The sequence below is a fragment of the Lonchura striata genome, unplaced genomic scaffold, assembly GCF_046129695.1.
Source record: "Lonchura striata isolate bLonStr1 unplaced genomic scaffold, bLonStr1.mat Scaffold_508, whole genome shotgun sequence".
NCBI lineage: Eukaryota > Metazoa > Chordata > Aves > Passeriformes > Estrildidae > Lonchura > Lonchura striata.
In genome coordinates, this window is record NW_027461184.1 from 1,916 (window position 1) to 11,463 (window position 9,548).

The 9,548-nt window shown below is 51.6% G+C and overlaps 1 protein-coding gene across 1 annotated transcript; it reads right to left on the reverse strand.

Annotated features, from left to right (window-relative positions):
* Nucleotides 1-4,398: 4,398 nt before the first annotated feature.
* On the reverse strand, nt 4,399-9,134 carry RPS19 (ribosomal protein S19). Its single transcript, XM_077790732.1, has 6 exons — nt 9,079-9,134; nt 8,895-8,965; nt 7,990-8,090; nt 6,161-6,344; nt 4,545-4,599; nt 4,399-4,456 (listed from the first exon to the last, which is right to left on the reverse strand). The coding sequence occupies exons 2-6, from the start codon at nt 8,963-8,965 to the stop codon at nt 4,430-4,432; spliced, it is 438 nt and encodes a 145-aa protein (XP_077646858.1). The 5' UTR covers nt 9,079-9,134; the 3' UTR covers nt 4,399-4,429.
* Between the last annotated feature and the right edge of the window lie 414 nt (nt 9,135-9,548).

The following is a 9,548-nucleotide window of genomic DNA, read 5'->3' on the forward strand; positions in this document are numbered from 1 at the left end:
TGAAGTTGGGGGAAATGGGGATAAAGTGAGGTACAGTGAGGAAAAGGAGGGTAACATGGGGATAAAATGGGAAAAAATGGGAAAAAATGGGTTAAAAGTTGGATAAATTGGGGTAAAATGGTGATAAAGTGGGGGAAATGAGGAAAAGGGGGTTAAAATGGGGATAAACTGGGTTAAAATGGGGATAAACTGGGATAAACTGGGGAAAAACTGGGATAAAGTGGGAATAAAGTGGGGTAAAATGGGGAGAAATTGGGATGAAGTGGGGTAAAATGGGAAAAAATGGGTTAAAAGTTGGATAAATTGGGGTAAAATGGTGATAAAGCGGGGGAAATGGGGAAAAGGGGGTTAAAATGGGCATAAACTGGGATAAACTGGGATAAACTGGGGAGAAACTGGGATAAAATGGGAATAAAGTGGCCAAAAGGGGACCAGAGCGAGGCTGAACGGGATAAAATGGGGTTAAAAAGGTGAAAAATCGGGTTACAAAGGGGAAAAATGGGCCAAAAAGGGGCTGAAATGGCCAAAATGGACCAAACTGGGAACAAATTTGGGCAAAAATGGGCCAAAAACAAGGTTTGAATTGCCAAAAAACGGGGACGATACAGAACCTCAATGGTCCAAATGGGGCTCAATTTGGGCTCAGTTTGGGCTAAATTGGGTAAAACCAAGGGTTTGGGGACATGCAATGGAGACGAGGCACGAACTCGGCCCCGCTCCACCGGCACCGATTTCGGCGTTTTTATCCCCAAAACTCCGCGGCTGGCGGGATGAGCGGGGTCCCTGCCGAAGCTTCTCTGGAGGGAGACAGCGGCAGAAGCCGGGAGGATGATGAAGGTGGTGATGAAGATGGTGGTGATTGATGGTGATGATTGATGGTGATGATGATGATGATGATTGATGGTGATGATGATTGATGGTGATGATGATTGATGGTGATGATGACTGATGGTGATGATGATGATGGTGATGATGAAGATTATGATGAAGATTATGATTGATGGTGATGATGATGAAGATAAAGATGATTGATGGTGATGATGAAGATGATGATGATTGATGGTGATGATGATGAAGATGAAGATGATGATTGATGATGAAGATGAAGATGATTGATGGTGATAATGATGAAGATAAAGATGATTGATGGTGATGATGATGAAGATGATGATGAAGATGAATATGATGATTGATGGTGATGATGATGAAGATGATGATGAAGATGAAGATGATAATGATTGATGGTGATGATGATGAAGATGATGAATATGATGATTGATGGTGATGATGATGAAGATGATTGATGGAGATGATGATGATGATGAAGATGATGAATATGATGATTGATGGAGATGATGAATATGATGATTGATGGAGATGATGATGATGATGAAGATGATGAAGATGATGATTGATGATGAAGATGAAGATAATTGATGGTGATGATGATGAAGATAAAGATGATTGATGGTGATGATGATGATGATGAATATGATGATTGATGGTGATGATGATGAAGATGATTGATGGTGATGATGATGAAGATGATGATGATTGATGGTGATGATGATGAAGATGATGATGATTGATGGTGATGATGATGAAGATGATGATGATTGATGGTGATGATGATGAAGATGATGATGATTGATGGTGATGATGATGAAGATGATGATTGATGGTGATGATGATGAAGATGATGAATATGATGATTGATGGAGATGATGATGAAGATGATGATTGATGGTGATGATGATGAAGATGAAGATGATGATGAAGATGATGATGATTGATGGTGATTATGATGGTGATGATGATGAAGATGATGATGAAGATGAAGAATATGATGATGATGAAGATGATGATGAAGATGATGATTGATGGTGATGATGATCATGATGAAGATGATGATGATGATTGATGATGATGAAGATGATGATGAAGATGATTGATGATGATGATGATGATGAAGATGATGATGATTGATGGTGATGATGATGATAAGATGATGATGACGAAGATGATGATGATAATGAAGATGATGATGATGAAGATGATGATGAAGGCTCCTTTCTCCCTGAGGGGCTCCCGGCTGAGGGAACAGGCTGGGAACAGCAGGACGGGTCCGGCGGGAGCCGCTGACACCCTGGGGAGCCGCTGACACCCTTGGGAGCCGCCGCTGACACCCTGGGGAGCCGCTGACACCCTCGGGAGCCGCTGACACCCTTGGGAGCCGCTGACACCCTTGGGAGCCGCTGACACCCTCAGGCCCCGCCTCACCCTGCACTCACCCACACCGGGGCGCGGGCTGAGGCACGTCCCGCCGCTCCCCTCAACCCGAGGGCAACCCCACGCCGCCAGGAGCCGCGCAGAGCCTAGCGGCCATTCGCAGCGCCGTGCCAGGGCGGCGGGGAGGCGGCAGCAGCGGGGATTGAGCCATGGCGGCCGCGCTCGGAGCCGCCGCCGCCGCCGCCGCTTCCCCCTGAGGCGCCGCGACAAAATGGCGGCCGCGCCCTCGGCGAGTTTCCCGCCCTTGGCCTCGGCCACGCCCCCTCCCGCCCAACCGGCCAATCAGCAGCCGCCGTTCCCCCGCCCGGCCCCGCCCCTTTCCGCAGTCCCGAGGGCGGCAGCGGCGCCGTGAGGGGGAAAACGGAAAAACTTCAAATGGAGGTAAAAAACGGCGCTTTGGGGGCCGAAATGGGGGTTTTTGACAGAAATCCATCATCCTCTGAGGTAAACCCCCTTTTTTACTGAATAAACCTGATTTTTACTCATTCTGTGAGGTAAAAATCACCAGTTTTAGGACCAAAATGTGTTTTTTTACACAAAATCATCATCTTCTGAGGCAACCCCCCCTTTTTTACTTAATAAACCTGATTTTTACCCATCCCATGAGGTAAAAATCACCAGTTTTGACACCAAAATGGTTCTTTTTTACACAAAACCTTCATCTTCTGAGGCAACCCCCCTTTTTTACTGAATAAACCTGATTTTCACCGATTCTGTGAGGTAAAAATCACCAGATTTAGGACCAAAATGTGTTTTTTTACACAAAATCATCATCTTCTGAGGCAACCCCCCCTTTTTTACTTAATAAACCTGATTTTTACCCATCCCGTGAGGTAAAAATCACCAGTTTTGACACCAAAATGGTTCTTTTTTACAGAAATCGATCATCCTCTGAGGTAAACCCTTTTTTTTTACTGAGTAAACCTGATTTTCACTGATCCCGTGACGTAAAAATCACCAGATTTAGGACCAAAATGTGGTTTTTTACACAAAATCATCATCTTCTGAGGCAACCCCCTTTTTTACTGAATAAACCTGATTTTTACTGATTCTGTGAGGTAAAAATCACCAGATTTAGGACCAAAATGTGGTTTTTTTACACAAAATCATCATCTTCTGAGGTAAACCCCCTTTTTTACTGAATAAACCTGATTTTCGCCGATTCTGTGAGGTAAAAATCACCAGTTTTAGGACCAAAATGTGGTTTTTTACACAAAATCATTGTCTTCTGAGGCAACCCCCCTTTTTTACTGAATAAACCTGATTTTCGCCGATTCTGTGAGGTAAAAATCACCAGTTTTAGGACCAAAATGTGGCTTTTTACAGAAAACCATCATCTTCTGAGGTAAACCCCCTTTTTTACGGAATAAACCTGATTTTCACCGATTCTGTGAGGTAAAAATCACCAGATTTAGGACCAAAATGTGGTTTTTTACACAAAACCTTCATCTTCTGAGGCAAACCCCTTTTTTTACTGAGATAAACCTGATTTTCACTGATTCTGTGAGGTAAAAATCACCAGTTTTAGGGCCAAATTGTATTTTTTTACACAAACCCATCATCTTCTGAGGCAAACCCTTTTTTTTTACTGAGGGAAAACCTGATTTTCACTGATTCTGTGAGGTAAAAATCACTTTTCTGAGGGGAAATTTTAAGTGGTTTAGACCCAAAATCCCACGTGAAACCCAAAAAAAAATTCCACGTTTTCCACTTTTAAATGTGTTTTCAGCCCAGACGTGGCCCCTTCACCTGTAAAACTTGCTGCTAAAAATTGACACTTTTGGACAAAAATTGGCTCCTCTTTTTCTCTTTTTCCCGCAATTTTTTGCTCTTTTCACTGCAATTTGTTTTACTTTTTGTTGCAATTTTTCTTATTGTCACTGCAATTTTTTTCTCTTTTTACCGCAATTTTTTGCATTTTTCTGCTCTTTTCACTGCGAATTTTTCCTCTTTTTCTGCAATTTTCTGCTCTTTTCACTGCATTTTTTTTTCCTCAGTGCAGCTTCTCCCACAAATTCAGGATTTCTCGTCCCGTTTTGGGGCGCTTTTCAGCATTTCCCCCCCAGTTTAACCGATTTTGGGTGGTTTTTCCTCAAAAAAACACTCAAATTTTGGAGGCTGAAATGATTTATTGGCTCCCTCAGTGCTTCTTGCTGGCGGCGGCGACCTGGGGGAGGAAAAATGGGGGGAAATGGGTTAAAATGAGCCGAATTTGGCTGAATTTGAGGTAAAATTTTGGGAAACTGGGGACTCACCTGCCCGGCGATGCGATCCAGGTCCCGCTGCCCCTGCGGGGTCAGCTTGCGGCCCCTGGGTGGGAAAAATGGGAAAAAATGGGAAAAAACGGGGGAAAATGGGAAAAAATGGGGGGAAAATGGGAAAAAATGGGGGGAAATGGGGGAAAAATGGTAAAAAATGGGGGGAAAATGGGAAAAAATGGGGGGAAAATGGGGGAAAAATGGTAAAAAATGAAAGGGAAATGGGAAAAATGGGGGAAAATGGGAAAAATGGGGGAAAATGGGAAAAATGGGGGAAAATGGGAAAAAACGGGGGGAAATGGGAAAAAATGGGGGAAAATGGGGGAAAAATGGGGGGGAAATGGGAAAAAATGGGGGGAAATGGGGGAAAAATGGTAAAAAATGAAAGGGAAATGGGAAAAATGGGGAAAATGGGAAAAATGGGGGAAAATGGGGGAAAATGGGAAAAACGGGGGAAAATGGGAAAAAAACGGGGGAAAATGGGAAAAAATGGGGGGAAAATGGTAATAAATGAAAGGGAAATGGGTAAGAATGGGGGAAAATGGGAAAAATGTGGGAAAAGGGATAAAAATGGGGTGAATGGGAAAAAATGAAAGGGAAATGGGTTAAGAATGGGAGGAAATGGGAAAAATGTGGGAAAATGGGAAAAATGGGGGAAAATGAGAAAAAATGAAAGGGAAATGGGTAAGAATGGGGGGAAATGGGAAAAATGGTGGAACAATGGTAAAAAATGAAAGGGAAATGGGTAAGAATGGGAGGAAATGGGAAAAATGTGGGAAAAAATGAAAGGGAAATGGGTAAGAATGGGGGGAAATGGGAAAAATTGGGGTAAAGGGATAAAAATGGGGGGAAAATGGGAAAAATTGTGTAAAAATGGCAAAAAATGGGGGGAAGATAGGGGAAAGGGTGAAAATGAGGGATAAGGGAAAAGAAAGAAAAAATAGGAGGAAAGGGTAAAAGTGGGAAAAATGGGAAATAATGGGGGGAAAGGGCAAAAAAATAGAATAAACATAGCAAAAATGGGGTAAAAAATATAAAAATGGGATAAAAATGGGGTAAAATCAGCAAAAACTCAAAGGAAACAAAATCAACCAAAACCACCCAAAAGAGCTGACCCAAGAAACACCCAAACCCCATAAACCTAAACCCCAAAATCCCCGTTTTTCACCCAAAACTTACCCAAAATCCCAGTTTTTTACCCAAAATCCCCATTTTTTACCCAAATTCCCAGTTTTTCACCCCAAAATTCCCAGTTTTTTCCCCAAATCCCCATTTTTCTCTCCAAATTGACCCATCCTGGACCTTCTCCACCATCTTGAGCTCTAGGTGGACCCCCATAAACCAAAACCCCCCAAATCCCCATTTTTCACCCCAAACTGCCCCTAAATCCTTATTTTTCACTCCAAACCCCCCCGTTTTTCCCCCAAATCTCCATTTTTCACCCCAAACCTCCCGTTTCACCCCAAAATCCGCCTTCTGCTCCCCAAATCGACCCATCCTTGTCCTTCCCCACCACCCGCCGAGAACCGGACACCGTCAACCCCCAAACTGCCCGTTCTTCACCCCAAACCCCGTTTTTTTCCCAAAACGGCCGTTTTTCAGCCCAAACTGACCCGTCCTGGTCCTTCTCCACCACCTTGAGCGCCTCCAGCGCCTGCAGCACGCGCCGGGCCACGGCGCCGGAGCCGCGGCTGAAGTGGCTGGGCCGGACGCCGCGGCGCTGCCGGCCGCCGTACACCTTGGCCATGGAGCCCACGCCCGCCCCGCCACGCAGGTACAGGTGACGCGCCGTGGAGGCTGCGGAACACGCCAAGGACATGTGAGAGACATGTGAGGGACCCCCGGGTGATCACAGAGCCCGCCCCGCCACGCAGGTAGAGGTGACGCGCCGTGGAGGCTGCGGAACACGCCAGGAACACGTGAGGGACATGTGAGAGACCCCCGGGTGATCACAGAGCCCGCCCCGCCACGCAGGTACAGGTGACGCGCCGTGGAGGCTGCGGAACACGCCAGGAACACGTGAGGGACATGTGAGAGACCCCCGGGTGATCACAGAGCCCGCCCCGCCACGCAGGTACAGGTGACGCGCCGTGGAGGCTGCGGAACACGCCAGGAACACGTGAGGGACATGTGAGAGACCCCCGGGTGATCACAGAGCCCGCCCCGCCACGCAGGTACAGGTGACGCGCCGTGGAGGCTGCGGAACACGCCAGGAACACGTGAGGGACATGTGAGAGACCCCCGGGTGATCACAGAGCCCGCCCCGCCACGCAGGTACAGGTGACGCGCCGTGGAGGCTGCGGAACACGCCACGGACACGTCAAGGACATGTGAGAGACCCCCGGGTGATCACAGAGCCCGCCCCGCCACGCAGGTAGAGGTGACGCGCCGTGGAGGCTGCGGGACACGCCAAGGACACGTGAGGGACATGTGAGGGACCCCCGGGTGATCACAGAGCCCGCCCCGCCACGCAGGTACAGGTGACGCGCCGTGGAGGCTGCGGAACACGCCAAGGACACGTCAAGGACATGTGAGAGACCCCCGGGTGATCACAGAGCCCGCCCCGCCACGCAGGTACAGGTGACGCGCCGTGGAGGCTGCGGAACACGCCAAGGACACGTCAAGGACATGTGAGGGACCCCCGGGTGATCACAGAGCCCGCCCCGCCACGCAGGTACAGGTGACGCGCCGTGGAGGCTGCGGAACACGCCAAGGACACGTCAAGGACATGTGAGAGACCCCCGGGTGATCACAGAGCCCGCCCCGCCACGCAGGTACAGGTGACGCGCCGTGGAGGCTGCGGGACACGCCAAGGACATGTCAGGGACACGTGGGACAGGCACCGGTCGGTACCCCGGTACCCCAGTTGGTGTCCCGGTACCAGTACCCCGGTCCGTATCCCGGTCCCAGTTGATATCCCGGTCGTTATCCCGGTATCCCAGTCGTTATCCCGGCCGTTATCCCGGCCGTTATCCCAGTCACTATCCCGGTTGTTATCCCGGTATCCCGGTCGTTATCCCGGCCGTTATCCCAGTCATTATCCCGGCCGTTATCCCGTTTGTTATCCCGGTCTCCCGGTCAGTATCCCGGTCTCCCGGTCGTTATCCCGGCCGTTATCCCGGTACCCCGGTCGTTATCCCAGTCATTATCCCGGTCGTTATCCCGGTCTCCCGGCCGTTATCCCGGCCGTTATCCCGGTCGTTATCCCGGCCGTTATCCCGGTCGGTATCCCGGTCGTTATCCCGGCCGTTATCCCAGTATCCCAGTCAGTATCCCGGTCGGTATCCCAGTCATTATCCCGGCTGTTATCCCGGCCTCCCGGCCGTTATCCCGGTCGTTATCCCGGTCGTTATCCCGGTCGGTATCCCAGTCGGTATCCCAGTCGGTATCCCAGTCTCCCGGCCGTTATCCCGGTCGTTATCCCGGTCCCGGCCCCGCTGACCTGCCCGCGTGTAGAACCAGTTCTCGTCGTACGGCGCCAGCTCCTTGTGCTTGGCCAACTTCACCGTGTCCGCCCAGTCCGGCACCTTCAGCTTCCCGGACCTGCACCGGGAACCGGGAATGGCACCGGGAACCGGGGAAAGGGAACCGGGAACGGGACCGGGACCGGGGAATGGGGAACGGGACCGGGAACGGGACCGGGAACGGGGAATGGGGAGTGGGAACCGGAACCGGGAATGGGACCGGGAACGGGACCGGGAACGGGGAGTGGGAACCGGGAATGGGGAATGGGAACGGGAATGGGGAAAGGGAACCGGGAATGGGAACCGGGAATGGGGAAAGGGAACGGGGAGTGGGAACCGGAACCGGGAATGGGAACGGGGAGTGGGAACCGGGAACGGGAACCGGGAATGGGGAAAGGGAACCGGGAACCGGGGAATGGGAACCGGAACCGGGACCGGGAACCGGCGGTGGGAACCGGGACCGGGAACCGGGAATGGGGAAAGGGAACCAGGACCGGAAATGGGAACGGGACCGGGAATGGCAACCGGGACTGGAAACCGGGAATGGGAACCGGAGATGGGAATGGGAACCGGGAGTGGGAACCGGGAACGGGGAATGGAAACCGGGACCGGGAACTGGGAATGGGAACGGGAATGGAACCGGGAACAGGGATGGAACCAGGAATGGGAACCGGGAATGGGACCAGGACCAGCACCGGGAACCGGGACCAGGAATGGGAACCGGAACCGGGAACCGAGCGTGGAACCGAACCGGGGATGGGACCCGGCAGCGGCAGCAGCCCCGCCCCGCCCGCCCCTCGGCGGTCCCTCCGCTCCGTGCCCGGTCCCCCCGGTCCCTCCCGGTCCCTCCGCTCCGTGCCCGGTTCCCCCCGGTCCCGCTCACTTCTTCAGGAACGCCGCCAGCGCCCTGACGAACTCCTGCTGGTTCACGTCCTTCACCGTCACGCCGGGCATCTGCGGGGACACGCGCGGGGTCACTCCCGGCCCGTTTTTCCCCGCTTTTCCCCGTTTTTCCCCGTTTTTTCCCGTTTTTTCCCCGTTTCTCCCGGCCCCGCTCCCGCCCCGACCTCGCCGCCGCCGCCGCCGCCGGAAGAGGCCGAGCACGGGGCCGCCCGCGCAGCCTGCAGGGGCAAACCTCGCGAGATTTCCCCCCTGCAGCCAATCAGCGCCGGCGAGATCACGCGCCGACCAATCGGCGGGGAGATGGGCGGGGCCGCGGGTGAGTGGTGCGGCCCCCCCCCGCGTTGGGAATGGTTCGGTCCGCGTGGCCACGCCCCTCCAAGGGAACGGCGGCTTCTGATTGGTGGAGCCGGTTCTGGCGGCTCCGCCCACCAGGGGGGTCCCGGAATGTCCCCAAATTGCCCCAAAATGTCCCCAAAGGGTCACAAATTGTCCCCAGAGGGTCCCAAAATGTCCCCAAGGTCCTGGGACAGCCCAAAATGTCCCAAAGTGTCCCAAAATGTCCCCAAATTGTCCCAAAATGTCCCCAAAATGTCCCCAGAGGGTCCCAAAATGTCCCCAAATTGTCCCAAAATGT

Bases quoted from the DNA above. Each gene is read 5' to 3' on its own strand.
- RPS19 (XM_077790732.1), bottom strand. From the start codon at position 8,965: ATGCCCGGCGTGACGGTGAAGGACGTGAACCAGCAGGAGTTCGTCAGG. The intron at 8,091-8,894 runs GTGAGCGGGACC...TTCCCGGTGCAG, and splicing joins CTGGCGGCGTTCCTGAAGAA to GTCCGGGAAGCTGAAGGTGC. The intron at 4,457-4,544 runs GTGAGTCCCCAG...TTCCTCCCCCAG, and splicing joins TGGATCGCATCGCCGGGCAG to GTCGCCGCCGCCAGCAAGAA.